The 21,223-nt window shown below is 42.6% G+C and overlaps 1 protein-coding gene across 2 annotated transcripts in view; it reads right to left on the bottom strand.

Annotated features, from left to right (window-relative positions):
* FAM234B (family with sequence similarity 234 member B) overlaps positions 1-20,341 on the bottom strand; it is a 31,783-nt gene extending 11,442 nt beyond the window's left edge. Inside the window, exons 1-7 of one of the 2 annotated variants that reach the window (XM_020787898.3) lie at positions 20,014-20,341; positions 11,684-12,076; positions 7,935-8,033; positions 5,781-5,969; positions 4,271-4,401; positions 2,381-2,528; positions 391-532 (exon numbers count right to left, since the gene is read on the bottom strand). In XM_020787898.3, coding sequence (XP_020643557.2) covers positions 391-532; positions 2,381-2,528; positions 4,271-4,401; positions 5,781-5,969; positions 7,935-8,033; positions 11,684-12,076; positions 20,014-20,050 — 1,139 coding nt within the window. In that variant the 5' untranslated portion in view covers positions 20,051-20,341. The remainder of the gene's footprint in view (positions 1-390; positions 533-2,380; positions 2,529-4,270; positions 4,402-5,780; positions 5,970-7,934; positions 8,034-11,683; positions 12,077-20,013) is intronic. The other variant, XM_020787899.3, reaches the window with a different exon arrangement.
* Positions 20,342-21,223: the final 882 nt, after the last annotated feature.

Genomic DNA, 21,223 nt, shown 5'->3' with positions numbered 1-21,223 from the left:
AACCAAATACGTAATTCAATTCTAACTTCATTTCAGGGAAGGATTTCATAGCAACTCCATGTTTTGCTAAAAAGCAAAGCAAGGGAGCAGCATGAAAAATCTTATGATCAAACATTCTGCCCAGGACTACAGTAATAGCTAGGTTTAATGGACTGTAAGGTCAGAAAAAAATATTTAACTATGAACAATTACAATCATTTAGAAAAAGTTACAACCACCACAAGTCACTGAGTTCAACACTCTATATTAAGGCAAGGTATTATATATCTCTAGCAAAAATCCTGACAGGTAGCCAGCAGATGATTTTCCTCATCTCCATATGCAATAGGGACTTCTGTTACGACTTGGAAAGTCAGCCTACTTCACAGTGAGGAGATACCATTATTTTACCTGTAAATATCAATCAGCTCTGACAAATTGACTGATCGCCGTTTCTCCCACTCCGGTTCTTCTTGCTGCAGCACAGGTGGAAAGCTGTCTCGGTTTTTGGCCTGAGCAAAGATATCCCGCAGGGCAACTGCTTGTACATTACCTAGGTGACAGAATGGAGGAAAGACTAATGTTCTCATGCATTTCATCAAAGCAGGCGGGGGGGGCATGAAGGTAGATGGAAATTGAAAAGGTGCAAACGTTGCTGCAAAGCTATCTTTTACAAATCACGGAAAATGTGAAACTACCACATTCTAGCTCATCCATGGCAAAACTGCAGCTTTCCATAAGTTGTTGGACTACAATTCCCATCAGCTCTAACAAACATAGTTGTTGATGGAGTATAGCGGGAGCTGTAGTACAGCAGTACGTAGAAGGCTTCACTTTGCACTTTTGTGCTCTAGCCATTGTGCAGTAATTCCACAGACAGCATTTCACTTGGTTTCTGCTACCTTCCAGCCATGTCACCCTTTGCCTTCAAGACTCCCCACAAGGGGAAGTGAAAAAACTGTACAGATGCGCCTCTAATCGTAGCAAGTCAATACATGATTTAATCATATCCCCACTTTTTTTTTTCAAAATATCCCCTCCAGTCCCTTTTCTGAGACTTTGTCTTCTGATGCTTGTTTCTGCCTTTAGAAAAATGATATTCATATGGATTCCCATATAGGAAAGGCATTGAAATGTTTAAAGGGTATGCCATATAAAATTCTACTACATTAATGTGAAAGAAAAATACTGCTGAAAATGTACTCCTGTACTGAATGTGTATAGCTATCACAGAATATAGATAGAACAATAAAAATCTCCAACCATACAGTCATCAACTGTTGCAAAGACGAATGTCATAATTACATAACGCCCCAAAATTCAGTAAATGTGACAGACTTCACAATGCAGCATGTCCTACCCACAATAAAAGTAGTTGGGCAATTTGGTAATCACAATTTTCCCCAAGTACAAATAACTGCCTTCAGAAAATGTGTGTAGATTGCACAAAAACAGGTTCTGCAGAAAAGTCCTGAGACAAATATAGGGTACTAAATAGTACTGAGCATCTTTTCATATGCTACTTGCCTTCCTTGTGAGTTTTATTACTGGCATACAGACGGCTTTAAATTCTGGTTCTTTGGGTTCTAAGGATTTGCAAGATTATATAAGACAGACACTTAACAATCCTAATGCCTGGTAAGTACCATCTATAGCAAGTCAAACCTGTTATTGTTCTTGTTATTCAAGTCACCGCTGACTCATGGAGACCCTATGAATGACTGCTCTCCAAACTGTCTGTCCTCAGCCACCTTGCTCAGCTCTTGCAGACTCAAGTCTGTGGTCTCTTTTAGGGACTCCGTCCATCTCATATTCCATCTTCTTTTCTTGCTGCCTTCCATCTTTCCCAGCATTATTGTCTATTCGAGAACCCTGCTTTCTCATGATGTGCCCAAAGTAGGGCTGCCTCAGTTTTAACATTTTTGTCTCCAAAGATGGTTCAGGCTTGATTTGATATAGGACCCACTTGTTTGTCTTTCTGGCAATCCAGAATATTAAATATCCAAATTATAACATGCACTTTGTCTCACTAACTGCAGCCCTCTTCGCTTTCTCTTCTTGAAGTAGTTACTCCTGTGTATCTCTGGCTTGTCCCTCTAAACTAGCCATTCTCAATGGGGCCGTATGGGCCTTGGCACATTTGAAAGGGACCACAGGCTGGAAACAATTCTTCACACACCACCTTATAAAGTGTGTTATGCGATTTATACAATCCTGATTTGGCCTATATTTCTTTCATCTCTTGTTTATTGTGGTTGAGAATGGCTGCACTTTCACCCTAGTTCTTCTTCCTTTTTTCAAATCAGTCACTAGTCTGTGATGCAGGATCACTTTTTTCCACCCCAAAACTGGCTCTATGGATAATGCATTTTGGAAATATTATACTGCCAAGGCGCCTTACCAAAGCCAAACAAGATGTAGACGGCTCCATGGCTGGTGATATGAGCCTGAGGGCCAATCAGTTTTCCATTTCCATTGATGCTGTACTTCACAGGCCCTCCCACAGGGGTTCCTGTTTTACCCGATACCAGGATGAAGCATAAATCTGGCTACAAAGAAGAAGGAAGATACATGGAAGTGTGGAAGTGAATTTGTATGCACAGGCAGCCTCTTTATCTTGCAGGGCAATCCCACACAGAAAGTCAGCCCCTACACTAAGCAGAGTCAGACAGATGCCTGAGGCGGCAATAGCAGCCTCTCGAGCCTGTCTTCTTGAGCTCCTTGGTTACTCCTTTTGTTTGGAGGACAACGCTGAATGTGCCATATGACCCATCCTGTGGCCTTTAAGCTATCCCACTGCTCAGAGGTGTGGCAGAGGACCCCGAAATTCAAGAGAGCCAGTCCATGTGTGCATGGAATGAAGGAAGGTGCCTTGGACAGCAAACTCTATTGGTCTGTCCCAGCCTACACCACTCCCTAAACACAAAGCGGCACCTATGTCACTGTGTGACACAACATTTAACAAGCTGCTAGTTCTTACTGTCAGACAGAAGTGTCCATCCTAGATCTTAACCTTATGTATTTTGCCAAACCCTGGCTGCAAGGCAAAGTAGTGTTGGGGGTGTCACATATCAGATGACGGCTAAAGGTCAATAGCACCTTACAAGGGTGCATCAGTTGTCAAAACACACACACACACACACATACACACACACAACATCTAGTTCATTCTGCTTTCCAAGCCAGAAAGAGGCCTGGCAGGGCCTAATACCTGTATGGAAGGCAGCTGGTTACCTGCCCATCATATTCTACTCCAGCCCTCTGGAACCTGGGGCTTGAAGGTCATGGGAATTGTAGTGCAACACATCCGTAGAGTATCAGATTAGGGAACAGTGCTCTACTCAGATCACATTCTCCTCTCTGCCACTCCACTTAGGACTGGATGGGACACATGCAGGCTCTGGGCCACATGAGGACCATAAGAACTGCTTCTGCAGCCCATCCTCCAAAAAATTAAAAGACTTTAAACATTCCTAAAGATCCTCTTGTGCACTATGGGGGCATAAGGAGCCATTCTGCCATGTTATGAGGTCACTTCAGTATCTGTGCAGCCATCAATACCCCATTCCCCATTTTATTTTTGTAAATAATTGGCCATGAGAGGGCATGGCAAACTTTTTCAGTTAAGAAAAAGTTTCTCAGATAAACCATTCTTCACTTATCAAAAACCCGCTGTAGCAAACTTTATCATAAATACATACATAATCAATTAAACACAATATGCAAATTATTCTCTTCGGCCACATCTCTCCCCCTCACCCTCCAATGTCCAGCCCCGGGAAGCTGTCAAACTTGAAAATGGCTGATGGCTCCACTGAGATCATCCGCCATGGTACAGTGGTGCCTCGCTTGACGAAGATAATCCGTTCCAGCAAAATCGCTATTAAGTGATATCCTCGTCAAGCGAAATAAAAAATCCCATTCAAATACATTGAAAACCCGTTCAATGCATTCCAATGAGCTGAATAACTCACCGTCTAGCGAAGATCCTCCATAGGGCGGCCATTTTCCAGTGCCTGTCTTGCGAAAAAGCCTTCCTAAAGACAGCGGGGGGCATTTTGTACACCTGGCAGCCATTTTGAAACCCAACGATCAGCTGTTTTTGATCGTCGTAATGCAAAGGTCAGTTCCCGAAGCAGGGAACCGATCATCGCAAAGCGAAAAAACCCTATTCAAACATTGTTTTGCGATCGCAAAAGCAATTGCAAAAACTTCACCGTGAAGCGTATTCGTCATCAAGCGGGGTAAGCATTAAGTGGGGTACCACTGTATAGGGGAAGATGAACCATACCTGTGTTTCTCCAATGGCCAGGACCACTAAATCACTGACCCTGTCACCATCCACATCTGGTACAGTAACAGCTGGAGCTGCCAGGGTTCCACTTGGCAGGTGGGATGGATTAAGCATCCAAACTGTTTTCCCTGTAGGAGGCAGACCATATCAGTGTTATCAAAAAACACAAACAGCACGTTTCTAATGGAGGCTCAAGGAGATCCTCATGAAGTGGAGACCAGAGAGAGACAAGAAAGACACTACAAGTCAAAGCAGATCAAAAGTCTCAAACAAATCAGGTCATGTATTCGCGAAGGCTTTCACGGCCGGGATCTAATGGTTGTTGTGGGTTTTTCGGGCTCTTTGGCCGTGTTCTGAAGGTTGTTCTTCCTAACATATTGCCAGTCTCTGTGGCTGGCATCTTCAGAGGACAGCACCAGAGCACAGATTCAGACAGGGGAGAGGCACAGTAGAGGAAAATGCAAACATCATCTCTAATGTAGAGTAAATCATTGGCACAACTCACCCTCACATCCTCCTGTGAAATTCATCCATCTCCAAAGTACCTTGGCATTTTAGATTTCTCACTTCATTGCCTATGTACAGAGCTCTAATGCTACTAGTTTAAAACAATCTTTCCCACTATGATTTCTTCCAGAAGTGTGAGAACACAGCTCTCATCTTCCACAGACAAGAAAGCCATCATGAGTGTGGATTGTGGGAATTGTGGTCCAATACATCTCTAAGGCTTTGGATTAAGGAAGCCTGGTTTAGATTATGAACGCATTACAAATTCTAAATTTTCCTTTATCTTCCACTTTCAGTAACACTAACTTAGATAATTCCAGTGTTAAATAGACTTTAAGAAGCATATGTATTTGGGAAGTTTTAGTCCCAAAACATCTGGAGACCCAAGGCTGATGACCACTGGTCTAGATCATGCTAAACAGGGTTGCTTTGAAGTGCGGTATGTCATTTGGAGTGATCTTCGCATTCATCTGCAAGGAGCAATCACACTGCACCTTAGGTGACCCAGCTTAGCAAAATCTAGACTGATCTTTCCCTTTAAAGGAAAAAAAACCCTCCTGTATCCTCTTTCATGCTTTATTTAAAATCTTAATAATCTTGAGAAATGGAAAACTTCCTTCCCTTTTCTCAAGATCATTAAGCAGCTTCAGTAAAGGAAACTTCTGAGCCAACCATTTTGTTTCAATCTCAGCAATCACAGACACTGGACCTGAACGAAAATTTAGTGATCCTGTCCACACCAAACCAACAGTAGCTCCTTACAGGGACCCAAAAAGACATTGATGGCACATATGACGTGTGGTTGCTGGGAAAAGGAATAAACCAGCCAGTCCCCAACTTGCACCAAACTGCAAACTGATTGCACCCCAATTCTGTGCAATACTGCAGCCCAAATGAATTTGAAGCCAGCCAACAAGGAATAGTCACTGAATTACGCTAGCTTTGCTAGCTCTACTAGCTATTTTTCTGATGATTTTCTATCTATATTTATTGGACTCACCTGAGGAGGCACTCAGAAGGCTGAGGAATTTTGAGGTCCCAGTAATAAGGCAGACTGGTTCTGCCAATGGCAGCAGGTTCAAACCCTTACACTGCACACTCCGAATCTCCTCCTTAACATGACTGGACCATAGGGTGCTGCCGTTCATACCCGAAAGGGCCATCACAGTTACCCATGGCTTGGAGACACCTGAGGAGAAACACACACACAATATGTAGTCAAATCTCTTCCCAAGTACAGGAACCTAACACTGACTTTTGCTGTCATCTTCAGGTATCCCATAAAGCTCTTTGCAGAATTCCAAATACATGCCATGGCATGGATTTATCCAGCTGGGATTCCATGAAGTCCACTTACTACTCAAGCTTACAACTACAGTCATGCCCGCTTAACGACTGTCCCACATTACGACAAATCCGCTTTACAATGATCTTTTTGTGATCACAATTGCGATCGCAAAATGATGGTCTAAATGGGGGAATTTTGTTTAGCGATGATCGGTTCCCTGCTTCGGGAACCAAGTTTTGCTTTATGACAATCAAAAACAGCTGATCGTCGGGTTTTCAAAATGGCTGCTGGGTGCTTAAAATGGCTCCCCGCTGTGCTTAGGGACGGATTCCTCGCTATACAGGCACTGAAAATGGCCACCGTATGGAGGATCTTCGCTGGACGGTGAGTTTTTACCCCAGTGGAACACACTGAATGGTTTTCAATGTGTTTCAATGGGGGTTTTAATTTCGCTTTATGATGTTTTCGCTTAACAGCGATTTTCCTGGAACGGATTATTGTCGTTAAGTGAGGCACCACTGTATTTCCTCAGAGATAAGTCCCACTGACTTCAATGAGACTCACATACCTTAGGCCTTCATTTTCCAATTCTGGGAGAAAGGCAGAATAGATATTAAAATCTATCAGTAGAGCCTGGATTTTGATTTTTCATGTTTGGACTACAGGTTCCAGAATTCCCCATTCTGTAGGGTCATGGCTTACCAGTACATCAACCCTGCTAAATTCAGCCAGCTTTCACTTTCTGTGTAAATGTGCACAGCGGATTAAGCAGGAAACAATGAAGAAAGCTGCTGTTGAATGGGTGTTCAACCGTGCTGAGCACTCCCAGGTTTCCTAACCCACAATGAGTTACAAGTGTCAGTTATGTTTTCTTTGCAGCTCATAACTGCTGAGTCAATGACAGGATAATTAAAAAACAAGCTTATTCATCCTCTAGCCAGCAACTGAGACCCAAGGGAACTGCCCTCCTGGAAATTTCTTTACTACATCAGTTGAAATGAAATTTGTTCCTGCTCTTTGCTCTTGGCTGCTTGTCTGAGTTTTCCTGAGATGAACAGTAGGGTTTAGGAGTGCTGAAATATTTATTATATGGAATAATCACATAAATAAAATAGAGCTTAACACTCTCCAACAGATCACAGTTTTCTGACTAAGATGTCATAACAGGTTCTTAAGGTAACCACAAGTGTCTTCTCAGGACACAAAAAAATTACTTTTTCGGACAACTACTTCCAGAATTCCAACAACCTGCATGGCCATTTGCAAAAAGCTAATACTGACAAACTTTGGTCTTTTCCACACACTCTATCACCTGGCTATAGCCTTGGACAGTATTTCCTGAAAACATGCTACTTCTCTGCTTCTTTTGGTGGTTCAGTTTTATTGCAGCTACAACTTCCAAAGTGTACAAATTACATCTTTTCAGATATGGTATTACTCTATAGCAAGGATACAGCAGCTTTTCCATAGGCTGGCACAATGCTTCATGGGCCAATAGCTGTGCTGGCTTGCAATCACCCAAAATATAATCCAACACAACTGGATAATACTGGATCCAGGCCAGCAGATTCTGTATTTGTCTTCCTCGGTCATTTGCTCTGAAGTCTTCACTGAGAGGGAAGTGGGGCTGAAAGTCAGCAATGCCACCATCTTGGCTGCCTCCCATCAGCTCCACCATCTTGTTCCATTAGTTAGAGATCAATGTACATAATTTTATTTAATTTTTGTTTTTAAAGTAGCAGGTTGCGTTGAAAGGTACAGGCAGCCACTGGGAGAAACGAACGGTGTGGTGTGATGGTATAACTGCATAAAGAGAACATTTTTGCTGTCGGTTTGAGGGATAGCTGGGAGGATCCAAATGCTTACCTAGCACACTGGCATTTTTCAGAGCTGTGAAGGAGAGCAGGATGTCAGGAAGACCATCACCATTTACATCAAAAAGTTCTGGTGGGAAGAGTACGCCACCTGAGGAGTAAAATGAATTATGCTAATTTTTTAAAGAAATTCCTTACCTTCCATTCAAAGCTCCCCCCCCCCGAAATATACACTCATTACTATCACTGTGTGCGGACTATGATATAACTATGTTGTTTTTGTTTCGGACTGAGGCAAAAAGAGAGGGAAGACGACAACTGGACTGGCAGATGAATCTTACAACAATACCAGTGACAGAACACCCCCCTTTGCTACTGCAAGGGAAGAAGGCTAGCTAAAGGAGAGAAAGGAGGTTGCACAACCCACATAGCTCTGTCAGCCAATAACTTGTCACTGTTCTGTCCCTCTAACATCTCACCATCTGAGTTACTCTCCCTACTGGCAGGGCATTTTCTTGCTGTTTAATCTGGCTTACATGCATTCGGATATACTTTTCTAGAACTCCTGAAATTGATTACCGTATTTTTCTGTGTATAAAATGATACTTTTTCCTAAAATAGTTACTGCAAAGTTTGAGTGTCATCTTATACACGGAAGTATGCCGAAGCAGGAGGTGGAGGAGCAGCTGCGCTCAGCCGCCCCTCACGGCTGCCTATTGGCTGCAGCTGCGGCTGCCCGATCGCCTCCTCCCGCACCACTCACAAGGCCCACCTCAAGCTCACGTCATTGCCTTGTCCCCTGCCTGAAGGGAGCCTGTGAGTGGTGTGGGAGGAGGCGATTGGGCAGCCACAAGGGATGGCCGAGCGCGGCTGCTCCTTCACCTCCGCCTCCTGCCGCCACTGCCGCCTGATTGCCTCCTCCAGTGCCATTCGTAGGCTCCCTTTGGGCAGGGCACAAGACAGCAGCATGCGCTTGAGGTGAGCCCCGCAAGTGGCACTGGAGGTGAATGGGCAGCAGCACCAGGAGGCGAAGGCAAAGGAGCAGCCATGCTTGGCCACCCCTCACAGCTGCCCATTGACTGTGACCGTGGCTGCAGCCGCCCAATCGCCTCCTCCAGAGCCACTCGTGGGGCTCATCTCAAGCTCACGCGACTGCCTTGTCCCCTGACTGAAGGGAGCCCACAAATGGCACTGGAGGAGCCGATTGGGCAGCCGCAGCCAGTCAATGGGCAGCCATGAGGGGCGTCCAAGTGTGGCTGCTCCTTCGCCTCCGCCTGCTGCAAGGGTTAAAAATTGGGGGTTGTCTTATACATGGGGGGTCTCATACACCGAAAAATAGGGAGTTCTCTCCCATAGCAATATTCTCAGCAGGGCCTTAATATACTTTGGGCCCTAATTTGAAAGTAAGATCTTTCAATTCCTTGGTATAACTTAAAGTATGTGGTAGGATTCGGATAAGGGGATGATTCTGTGAAATAGCTTTTAAAATAAATGTATATAAATTTGGCAAGGAGTTTTTGATGTTATACTGGTGTTTGCAATCCACCAAAAAGCTGGTTGAAACCATTATATCAGAGCTAAACCGCAGTATGTTCAAAGAGGAGCCTACGGAAGACCAATTAGGGGTCAGCCATTGACCCAAAGGCATTGCTTCCTTCTTGTATATTGTTCTAGCATAGTCTTGATTTTATTCCTTCAGTCTAAATATTAAAGAACATTAAAGAACAGCAGCTGCTTAAGCACAAGGGAAGTTTCATCTAACAGATCAGACCACTGGTCCATGTAACCCAGTATTTACAGGTACACGTTCTGTTGGATTTGGAGGATAATTCTTTAGCCATCTCTGGGAACTTAACCTGGGATCTTCCACATCTAAAGCAGGTGCTCTGCTTGTTGTTCAGCTATAATAATAATAATAATGTACTTTTAAACTGTTTTAACTTCTTATATTAATTTGATTTAACAGTAAGTTTAAATGTTTTAGTAGTGTATTTTAAATATTTTATTTTTTATTTTTTTACCTGTGTTTGTCTTTTAAATATTTTTAAGCTGCCATGAGTTCTTTTATTGGAACAAAGGCTGAATATAAGAAAATGAATGAATTCATTCTGCCATTTTTGATGTGGTTCTAAAGTGGATTTGAAACAAAAGATGTTGCCTGCATTACAACATGCCACAAAGCACACTACAACACAAAACATTCCAGAACAGCATTAACAGCTATATGAACCAGTAGTGGGGCAAGTGAAATCAGCATGAGAATCTTTTTGTACCAAAAGAAAAAAAGACCTAAAGCTGGATAACTATTTAATCTTCTAGCAGAGTGGATTGACTTAAAGAAACAAAAATAATCAGTTTAACTGGTCAGCTAGAACATATCTATTGAAATAATCAGATGTAATCAACTTTTCCTTGTGTGGCTCAATTACTTATAGATGTTAAGCACATTCTCATTTGTTATCTAACCATTAAAACACACTGATTTCCATCTAAATACAGCCTTTAGCCCTAGATCTGCTCTGTACTTTTGCAATCTAGAAGAGTGTATTATTTTTTCTGCACTCAAAGTCCTGCCAAAACAGAAGAAATATGTGGCTATTGTGACAGGCATACAAATTAAATCAATTTATGTAAATTTATTTTGTTTCTTTCCAGTGAAGATTCTGAATGTTGTGTTTATAGAATTCCAGTCTCAAACAGAAAAGATTCTAGTGTTCATGGGACTTAACTGGGTTTGAGCTTAGTTTGCTGATATTAAACAGAGAGATTGCTGTTAAATAGTTACATTTAAAATTGTACAAGTAAATAAGCCAACCCTCGACTTACAAACGTCCGTAGATACGAACTTTTCAATTTTCGAAAGGCTCTGTTGGCAAAAATTGGCATTGACTTGCGAACGGAGCTCGACCTATGAACAAGCTCTCAAAGGGCTTTCCACCCAACATCGGAGGAATCCCTTTGAGAGCTCCGAAGGTGCTGATCTCATGCATTTCAATGGGAAATGCTACTTCGACTTGCAAACTTTTTGACGTACGAATGTCGTTCCAAAATGGATTAAGTTCATAAATCGAGGTACCACTGTAACTTGAAATAATCTGTAAACTGAGTCATGGCAACTGGACTTTTTTGTTAGGTTGAAACATTTCGCTACTCATCCAAGTAGCTTCTTCAGTCTGAAGAGGGTTGGTAGGAGATCCCTGATATATCCCCCCCATTGGTTTCACTTCCCCCTCATCTTAATAGGCTCATTAGAAGAACAAAGGACTGAGGATGAGGGATAATCCCACTCCACCAAATCTCTCAGATTCTTCCTGAAGACTGTTCCCTCAATCTATCATCTCAAACTTCTAAAGAAATCTATCTGACCTGTTGGATTTTGCCTGTTGCTTTGCTGCAGTTGCTTTATTTATTATTTCTTGCTGGCCAGCACTGTTGTTAAAATAAAAGTGCTTATATGTATCTGTTGTGGTCACAGACTCACCATAATGCTCAATGCAGGTTTTCTAGTCTTTCTTAAAGTAATTAGCATGTAGGAGCCTTAAGGCCAAAAAGAAGGATTTGCAAACAAGATAAGCTTGAGTGAAAGTTAATGATTGCTTACATATTTGAATAATTGAGTGCATTGTCAAATATTTGATCAAAATAATGCAGACTTCATTATAAATCTGCTTGCAGTGTCAGAACATAATTATATAACAGGAGAAGTAACAACTATTCTCATTTTCCACCAAATCCCTTGAATTCTTAAGTCTGACATTTATTGCATGGTATCAGTCTGAAGGTGCCCTTCCAGGTGTTTACCTGCCTCCTGACCCAAGTTACGAATCCACGTGTTATGCAAGTCTCTTGGAGGACAAGGAATAAGAAAAGCACACACAAGCACAAGGATCATGGAGACCACCACAGTGAGCAAAAAGATAGCTGTGCGCAAGTATGGCATCAAAGAGCTGGCCGTCTTCTGCTCCAGGCTACTTGGGGCCTCACTAGGATACTCCTCCACTGTCCCTTCTGACAGGTGCTGCTTCGTCACTCCAACCTCCACATCCGAGTCCACGTCCTGTACTTCTCCCAGGGGACTTTTCCCATTTTTAACACCACCATTTTTTTGCAAGTTGAGGACCAAGTCATCTTCGCTTTCATCACTGTCAGCCTGGGTGAGAGGGTCATATTCTCCAAGGTCTGGACTCTTTTTCCCTGTGTAGAGAGAAGGAGAGAGAGAGAGAACCAGTCATGCTGATGAAGTAAAAGGGGATTAAACAAATGTTGACGTTCTCAGGCCCCCTAAAAATGATCCAAATGGCAGGGAGGTCATTTTTTTAGACAACACGCACACTTACCAGATACAAGCGACAATACATGGCAGAAGGAAAGAATATTCATGTACAGGAAAGAACATGGAGAGTTTGTCTGCTTTCCCCTATAATCATTCTAATCACTAGAGGTCAATGCTTTTACTTTATATAATGGGAAACTGTTCTCCATGAAACTATTATGCTTTTACTTCACATCAAAACCTAAATGTGCCAAATGTGTCCTCTTGCCCATCTTAGCCCTCCAGCAGAGGCTGTCAACCATCCATTAGCAATGCATTTGAAGCCAGACAAACAAATTGCAGGGCAGGAGCAATTTCTACACATATCTGCATATTATTCTAGAAACTGGCACTAACTGCTCACATTTTTCTTTCTCTTTTCTGTTTTTTTTTTAAATAATAAAGCAAAAAAGGTACAAACCTAAAAAATAAAACAACAAAACAATTATACAAATCTTGCTCTGCCCATTTGGAGATACAGTATAATCATTTTTTCCTCCTTTTATGGAGCCCCATTCTCCTTCAACAGTCAAACTTGACATTCTTAAAGGATGGGTGTTTATGGTCTTCATGGTCTATGATTTATAGTCTATGTCATGGATTGAACCACATTAGACTGAGTGGCCAGTATGGACAATGGCAGTAAAACAATCCTCATGCAGTCACTCTGGATATAAATTAAACAAACAAACAAACAAACAAACAAACAAACAAACAAACAAACAAAATAAGATCCCCCACTAAGAACACAAACATCCACACCGCAGGCTAAGTAACACTGTCCAACTGTTCCCTGCTGGTGGTCTTTAAATTCATTATTAAGTGCAATTATAGCTCTGGGACAAAAACTATTCAGAAAACATGTGGTCAGAGTTTTAATTGTTCTGTATTTTCTGCCAGACGACAACAGTTCAAAGAAGCTGTGAACAAGATGGGAAGAGTCTCTAAGGATCTTGTGTGACTTCCTCAGATAGCCGGATGTGAAGATGTCATCCAGGGTTGATAGCTGGAGGCCGATGATATTCTGGGCAATTTTAATGGTTCTCTGTAGAGCTTTTTTGTCTGCTACAGAGCTGCTCCCAAACCATACAAGAATGCCATAGTTTAGGACACTCTCAATGGTGCTACAATAGTAGGACAGAAGTAAATGCTAAGATAAATTTAACTTCCTGAGCATTCTCAGGAAATACAGCCACTTCTGTGCCTTCTTCACTAGCATGTTGGCATTTATAGTCCATGAGAGGTCCTCTGAGATGCAAGTGCCCAGAAATTTAAAACTACCAACCCTCTCCACTTCCTTGCCATTTATGTACCGTGGTAAGTGTACATTTCTCTTCCTCCTAAAATCAATTATGAGTTCTTTAGTTGTTGTTTTTTTATGTTAAGTGCAGGATTATTTTCTTTACACCAGAGTATCAACCCTTGTACTTCCTTTCTGTAAGCAAACTCATTGTTCTTATTCATGAGCCCCATCACTATCGTATCATCCGCAAATTTAATAACTGTGTTGGTGTTATACAGTGGGGTGCAATCATGTGTGTGCAGGGAATAGAGGAAGGGACTTGGCACACAGCTCTGGGGAGTTCCTGAACTTAGTACCAGGGTAGAAGAATGGTGAGATCCCATCCTTACTGACAGTGGCCTAGTTGTCAGAAAGTTCTTTCCCCATACACAAATCTTCTGAAGTAAGCCCAGGCTGATCATTTTAAGAAACAACCTAATGGGTAGAATGGTATTAAAAGCAGAGCTATAATCCTCAAACAACAGCCTTGCATAAGTTCCCTGTTGTTCTAAGTAACTCAATACAGCAGACTTCGGCAAAGTGCGGCCCAGGCTTTTTGTCTAAAGTTGATCAGTTGATTATCTTTAACATACCGCAAAAAACTCTTTAGTATTTGTGAAGATTAACAAATTTAAAATAAAAACTATCATAACATCACTGTTTCATTTTATTTTTAAGTAAAGTTGGTTTGGCCTCCGAACACCGTTCAGATTTTTCATGTGGCCCCCTAAAGAAATTAATTGCCCGCCCCTGCAATACAGTATGGAGAACAATGGACATAGCATCATCACCAGATCTATTTCTCCTGTATCCAAATTGCCATGGGTCCTAAGAAGGTGGAAGCCTAGCCTTAATGTAATCCAGCACAAATTTCTCAAAACATTTCATAATAACAGATGTTCAAGCTACTGGTCTATAATCGAGAGATACCACAGCTGACTGCCTGGAGACTGGCACTATAAGAGATGTCTTCAGGCAAGTGGGGACAGAACACTGCATCAAGGATAGATTGAAAATATCTATTAAAAATTCAGCTAATTCTGCAGCGCAGCCCCTAACAACTTGTTCCATGATTCCATCTGGTCCAGCTGCCTTTCGAATATTAATATTCTGGAAAGCGCGTCTCACAACTGAAATCTGAAGTGGTAGTGGTTGTCTGTTGGTGGCAGATTCTAGAGATGTACTTTAGATAGTAGGTGCTGGAATAATGATTCTTCCTGTTTCCACCTCAAAACAGCTGAAGACTTGATTTAAATGCTCAGCCAAAAAGTCACTGCTGCTAAACAGACTGTTTTTGTTACTCTGCCGCGTGAATTGTCGCAGGCCATGCCATACCCAATAGTTCCACTGTGTGTTCATAAGGGATTTGGTTTAGATTATACCTGACTAGTCCAGTGGTTTTTCCTACTTTCTTCAGTTTAAGCTTGGATGTTACTCTAAGAAGCTGATTATCAGAACCACAGTCAGCTCCTGGTCTTGTTTTTGCTGACTGTATAGAGCTTCTCCATCTTTGGCTGCAGGGAACATAATCAATCTGATTACGGTATTGCCATCTGGTGATGTCCAGGTGTAGAGGTGCCTCTTGTGTTGTTAGAAAAGAGTGTTTGTGATGACCAGCTTGTTCTCTTGACAAAACTCTATTAGCCTTTGCTTCGTTTTGAACTCCAAGGCCAACTTTCCTGTTGTTCCTTTTATCTCTTGACTCCCTCCTTTAGCATTCCAGTCCCTTTAATGAGAAGAACATCTTTCTTTGGTGTCAGTTCTAGAAGGTTTTGTAAGTCTTCATAGAATTGGTCAATTTCAGCCTCTTCAGCATAGGTGGTTGGTGCATAAACATGGATGACTGTGATGTTGAAGGTCTGCCTTGGATTCATATTGAAATCATTCTATCATTTTTGAGACTGTATCCCAGTACACTTTTCCCCACTCTTTTGTTGACTATGAGGGCTACTCCATTTGTTCTACGCAATTCTTGCCCACAGTGGTAGATATGATAATCACCTGAATTGAATTCGCCCATTCCTGTCCATTTTATTTCACTGACACCCAAGGTGTCGATGTTTATTCTTGTCATCTCATGTTTGACTACATCCAGCTTACCAAGGTACATAGATCTTACATTCCAGGATCCTATGCAGTATTTTTCTTTGCAACATCAGACTTTCCTTTCACTTCCAGGAACATCCGCAGCTGAGCGTCCTTTCAGCTTTGGCCCACCCACTTCATTAGCTCTGGAGCTACTTGTACTTGTTGTCTGCTCTTCCTCAGCAGCATGTTGGATGCCTTCCAACCCGAGGGGTTCATCTTCCAGCATCATATCTTTTAGCCTTTTGTTTCTGTCCATGGAATTTTCTTGGCAAAGATACTGGAGTGGCTTGCCAGTTCGTGCTCCAGGTAGATCGCGTTTAGTCAGAACTCTCCACTATGACCTGTCCTTCTTGGGTGGCGCTGCATGATATAGCCCATAGTTTCTCTGAATTACTCAAGCCCCTTCGTCAGGACAAGGCAGCAAACCATGAAGGGCAGAAACCTTTAATTCCTTCCTTTCCCCCCCCCAAAAAAAACCCTGTGGCTGATTACATCATCAGCTTTATCTAGTACCTTTATGCTACCGGATTTCAGCCATAGAGTGTTTGATTTGTATTCAAGTAGATGGCTGTTTGGGGAGCTTTTATTTTAGTATACATACAAAAGAATGGAATAGTGTCTTTCATTAGGAGCTTCCCCCAATTATAGGCAGTGAGTGTAGAAAGAAGTATAACATGACAAAAGAAAACAAATGCAAGGGGGCATTAGACCATGGAGTTTATAGGACAGATAAATTTCCACTGTGTTATTCTCTTCCAGCCAAAATAGAGAACTGTCTTGTGGTACCAAAAACAAAATCTTCACAGTGCTAGGAAAAGTTACTTTTTTGGGGGCTACAGATCCTAAAATTCTCAGCCAACATTTCAGATTCTAGAACTTACAGCCTTTATATGTGACTTTCCCCCCTAACTTTGTGTCTTTATTATGGCTTAACCATTTTTGGATTTCATTTTCATAAATGGAAGGTGCCAAAATGAAGCATTAGCAGTTAGTGTTTCTATTTTTCAAGCTTTTTTTAAATAATGGCTTAGTAACTACTGAAGACATAAAGGATTAAAAGAGGGCAAGTAAATTAAAGAAGGGTTGGGACCAAAATCCCCCTTCCTTTGATAGAAGGATTCTTCCTGCTGATGAAAAACGCCTGCCAGAAGAATGCAAAGAGCAACTGCCTTTGCTGTTTATTTTGACTGTTCAAAAGTCATGCAGATTCCCATTTCATCCTTGAATGTAAGAACAGGAATGTTATTGCTACTAACAGTTGTAACTGTTACAGTTACTATACAGTAATGGCAAGTGTCTGTTACTAATAAAAACAATTTAGTATGACTGCTATTGCTATAGGGGGGATGTGGTGGCGCTGCATGTTAAACTGCAGAAGCCTCTGTGCTGCAAGGTCAGAAGACCAGCAGTCGTAAGATTGAATCCATGTGATGGAGTGAGCTCCCGTTGCTTGTCCAAGCTCCTGCTAACCTAGCAGTTCGAACGCATATAAAAATGTGAGTAGATAAAAAGGTACCACCTTGGTGGGAAGGTAACGGCATTCCGTGTCTAGTTGTGCTGGCCACGTGACCACGGAAAACTGTCTTTGGACAAATGCTGGCTCTATGGCTTAGAAACGGGGATGAGCCCTAGAGTCAGACACGACCGGACTAAATGGCAAGGGGAACCTTTACCTTTTTACTATTGCTCTTTTTCCAGCCACTATTTGATTTATCTGTTTTTCTCGCCATCATGAACAACCTGCTATATATTGATGTTGTATTTAAATTGTTTTATTTTAATGTGTTGTTAGCCGCCCAGAGTGGTCAGTTGATCAGATGGGCGGGAGATATATATAGATATAGATATAGATATAGATATAGATATAGATATAGATATAGATATAGATATAGATATAGATATAGATATATATATATATATATATATATAAAATAAATAAATAAATAAATAAATAAATAATATTGTTAGCTCTGAGAGGCAAGAAAAAAACTCTCAGAGCAAGTTACAAAGATTAATACATGAAAGTCTCAAGCTTGCAGTGTAAAACACAGAATACAAAAGGAAAAGGGAGCAAAGGAGGCTTACCAAGTTCAGGACCTAGTGTTTCTTTTTAGGGTTGCTAAAAATGCTATCTTGTCAGTTTCTTTTCCCTGCTTTGAATAGCCTCCGTGAAAGTGACAAGCCCATACAGAAAGATCCATCTCCACTGTCTTCCCAGGAGCCAGACATAATGCCTTGAGGAACTCTAGGTTACAGTGAGCAAATTAAAAAAGAAGACAGGTGGAGCCGGGCTAGAGGATTGAGTCAACAAGCCTTAGTAAGAAGAATGCAAATGGTGGTAGTGGATACCACAGAGAATGCTTTGTTCTTCAAATCAAACAAAAAAAGCATGTGACTACCTCATTAAAATTATTAGCAAGATCGAGTGGTGAATGGATAAGAAGCTGCAGTGGAGGTTTGCTGTATGATGTTATAGTTTCTAGGAACCAATGAGAAAATGCCACATTTCCTTTCTTTTCGGTTCTACTCTGCCAGGACCATGAAAAACTATGCCAGGTCAAACACAGGAGAGGAAGCCAGTAGAATTATTAAGTTAATTTAATGAGAAAGACGATGGGGCTCTCTCTCATATGCTTAATTTTGCCATATTTATTACCCTCACTTTTAACTCAATGTCCCTCCTTGCATCTTAGAAATGACACACCCCTGAGTGTGAAACAGTTTGTTTTTTAAGCAACACCAAATTTAAGATGTTAAGGCTCAAAAAATGGAATGTGAAGTGTTGAGATGTTGAGATTTTAAGGCTCAAAAAATGAAATGTGAAGTGTTGAGATACAGCTCCAAAATTTCCACCTGGTGCCTTGTCCCCCTAAACTCGTTGGTTCTGACAGGCATCCACAATCAAGCTGTACCCCAGAGTCCAACTGTTCAGTTTGCTGTACAGTACTTTTGTTTTGTAAATTCACAAATCACCAACTGCTCTGCAAGAGGTCACATAGAAAAAATGAGTGTATTTGTTTCCCCATTCTTTTACATAACAAGATTTTACGTATATTTATACCCCACCTTTCCTCTCTTCTTCCCATTTCATCCTCACAACAATCCTATGAGCTATGTCAGACTAATGCAAGCTCACTGAGTTTTTCAGTCAAATGAGTTGAATTCAGAACATCCGAGTTCTACTCCAGCACTCTAACCACTACACCACATTAGCTAGTACCAACAGTAAGAAAGGCACCAACAGTAAGAATGGCAAGTGGAAAATAAAAATTAGGCATGTCCAAGAGGATTTTCTATAAAATACTTATCTGTGAACTTGAGTCACATGCAAGTTTGCAAAAATCAAATGTCTTAGATAATGAATGACTAAGAGTTTCTGGAATACATTACTGGGAGTGGGCAGAGCATACACCTCCATTAAATAGACTTCAAATAATTGCCTGTACATCTGTATGCAGGGCTGCAGTGTTTATTGCAATTAAAATGCAAAGGAAAATAAACAGGTTAACTAGTGTGACTGACATACATTCCAGCATCCAGCAAATACTGGAATGTATGTCAAGGTGCCAGAAGTTATGTATTATTAAGCATCCTCTGTATGCACTCAGATAAGCTGTTTGATTCAACGCTGGAAAGTTTAAAACAATGGTTTGATTGCAGGGAAAGCCTTTGAAGTTTAAGAAAAGGATGAGAAAAGCTCCTGCAAGCCATGCAACAATGGCATCTAGACTAGGTGCTTGTTCTCTATGTCCTCCTCCAGCCCCGACCAACTAACTCCTGGGGTGATGTCTCCTCTTCCACATGTCAACATTTGCAAAAATGATGGATGGTGTTGTTTTGATCAAAACTGAAGGTTTGCCTCAGTCGTCGCCCTGAGGAAAGGAGAGCGCAGAAAAGCCCACACAGACACGCATCCCTTTCCCGGTCGCCTCAGGGTAGCAGCAGAACCATCTCCATTTCCCCTCCCAGCCTCCCTGCTTTCCCCCATGCCATCTCTCAGGACCAGTAACCGCCTTCCTGATTTTCCATTCAGGATCGACCCCCCCGTCCTCTTTCACAAGTAGGAGCTGGAGCAAGTCTGGATCGCCATAACAACCTCTTAGTATCCTTCCTGGTCCCATCCTTCGCCTGACAAACATATACACTGTATGTAGGACGACCCATCCACCCCCCAGAAAGCATTCCGTCTCCCTCAGGATGCAAACGACCCCCCCCTCTGCGTCTTCATGGGCAGAGATGAAGGGCACCTGCTGAGACCCGGATGAGCGCGGGAAGGGAGGGGTTGTTCTCTCTCCCCCCCGCCGGATGGGACCCGGATGCTCTCCCCTTTAGCAAAGCGCGGCTGCAGCGCCCCATCTCTGGGTGTGCTCAGGATGCCGGCCCCAGCTCGCTCCCACCTTCCCGCGCGCCATACCCGCGCTCAACAAGCGAGGAGCCCAAGACCCCTACCTGGCAGCTTCAGCGCCCGTGACAGCACCGTAGCCATGCTGGAGAGGGAAAATGCGCATGCGCTCCGCTCTTTTTGCCTCCTGGGAAGTGTAGTTCAGGAGCGCAAGGAAGCGGGTGCTTAATTCTGCGAGGCTGGGGCAACGCGGAGCCTTCCCTTTCTGTCTTTGTCGTAGTAGCCTCTTAACAGGATGAGAATATCTACTGGAAACAAAAAGCAGCTACTCGAAAATCTATAGGAAAAGATAGGAAAAAAAGGGGGCGCTAACATCTGCAGCTCTGTAGGCTCTGTGCGAGCTATAAAGAGCACAAGGAGTGGGTCATGAAAGGGAATGAGATGGGTTGGCATGACCATGGAATGGCTGGCATTGCTGGGAGGGTGGGGGTTTTAAAACGTCAGTTTAATGCTTGCTTTAATGTGACTGAAATATGTTCTAGTTGCCACATAGGCTTATACTGCTCTTTAACGACGCAGGGACACACCAAAGCGAGTTACAGTATTTTGCTGCCCCAAGAGGATGGGCTGTGTGATGCGCGAGGAGAGAGCAGCACAGCAGAAATGCGAGGGTGCGCGTCCATTAGCAGCAGCGAGGGAGCTCGTGTGGGCTGCTTGAGGTCGGACCTGATTAGAAGCATCTAGGGCAGTGATGGCAAACCTTTTTGAGCCCAAGTGCCCAAACTGCCAAGGAAAAAAAAAACAGCAGGTGGGGGGGGGAGCAGCAGAAGCGGAAGTGGTGGCAGCAGAAGCGGTGGCAGAAAAGGGAATCTTGGGCTTAGAGGTGCCTCCAGACCCCTCTCCGGATCCACCTCCAGTCGTGCCCAACCTCGCCACTACCTACCAACCACTACCCTGCCAGTTGCTTTGGATCCCGGCATACCGCCTGTCAGGGCGCTAGCACTGTGGCTGCAGCCTCCTCCTCAGGTTTGGCTGCTGGGGGTAGCGATCCAGCAACTTATGGCTTGTGTGCCCACAGAGAGGGCTCTGCATGCCAGCTGTGGCACACATGTCATAGGTTTGCTATCACTGATCTAGGATAATCCTGACTGTTCACAGGGAAATGGCCCCTGCCATTATTGTGAAGTGGCTTAATAAGTGAACCACTTCAGGATATTGGTGGATCAAGCACTTCCCCTGGTTGTCAGAGAGCTGGGGAAGTGAACTAAAAATGTATATAGACTATTGCTGATGTGCTGCATCAGTTATTAAAAAAAA

The sequence above is a fragment of the Pogona vitticeps genome, chromosome 5 (genome assembly GCF_051106095.1).
Source record: "Pogona vitticeps strain Pit_001003342236 chromosome 5, PviZW2.1, whole genome shotgun sequence".
Classification (NCBI taxonomy): domain Eukaryota; kingdom Metazoa; phylum Chordata; class Lepidosauria; order Squamata; family Agamidae; genus Pogona; species Pogona vitticeps.
Note: the sequence above shows the minus strand (reverse complement) of the source record. Positions and strands in the feature narration are given on the sequence as shown.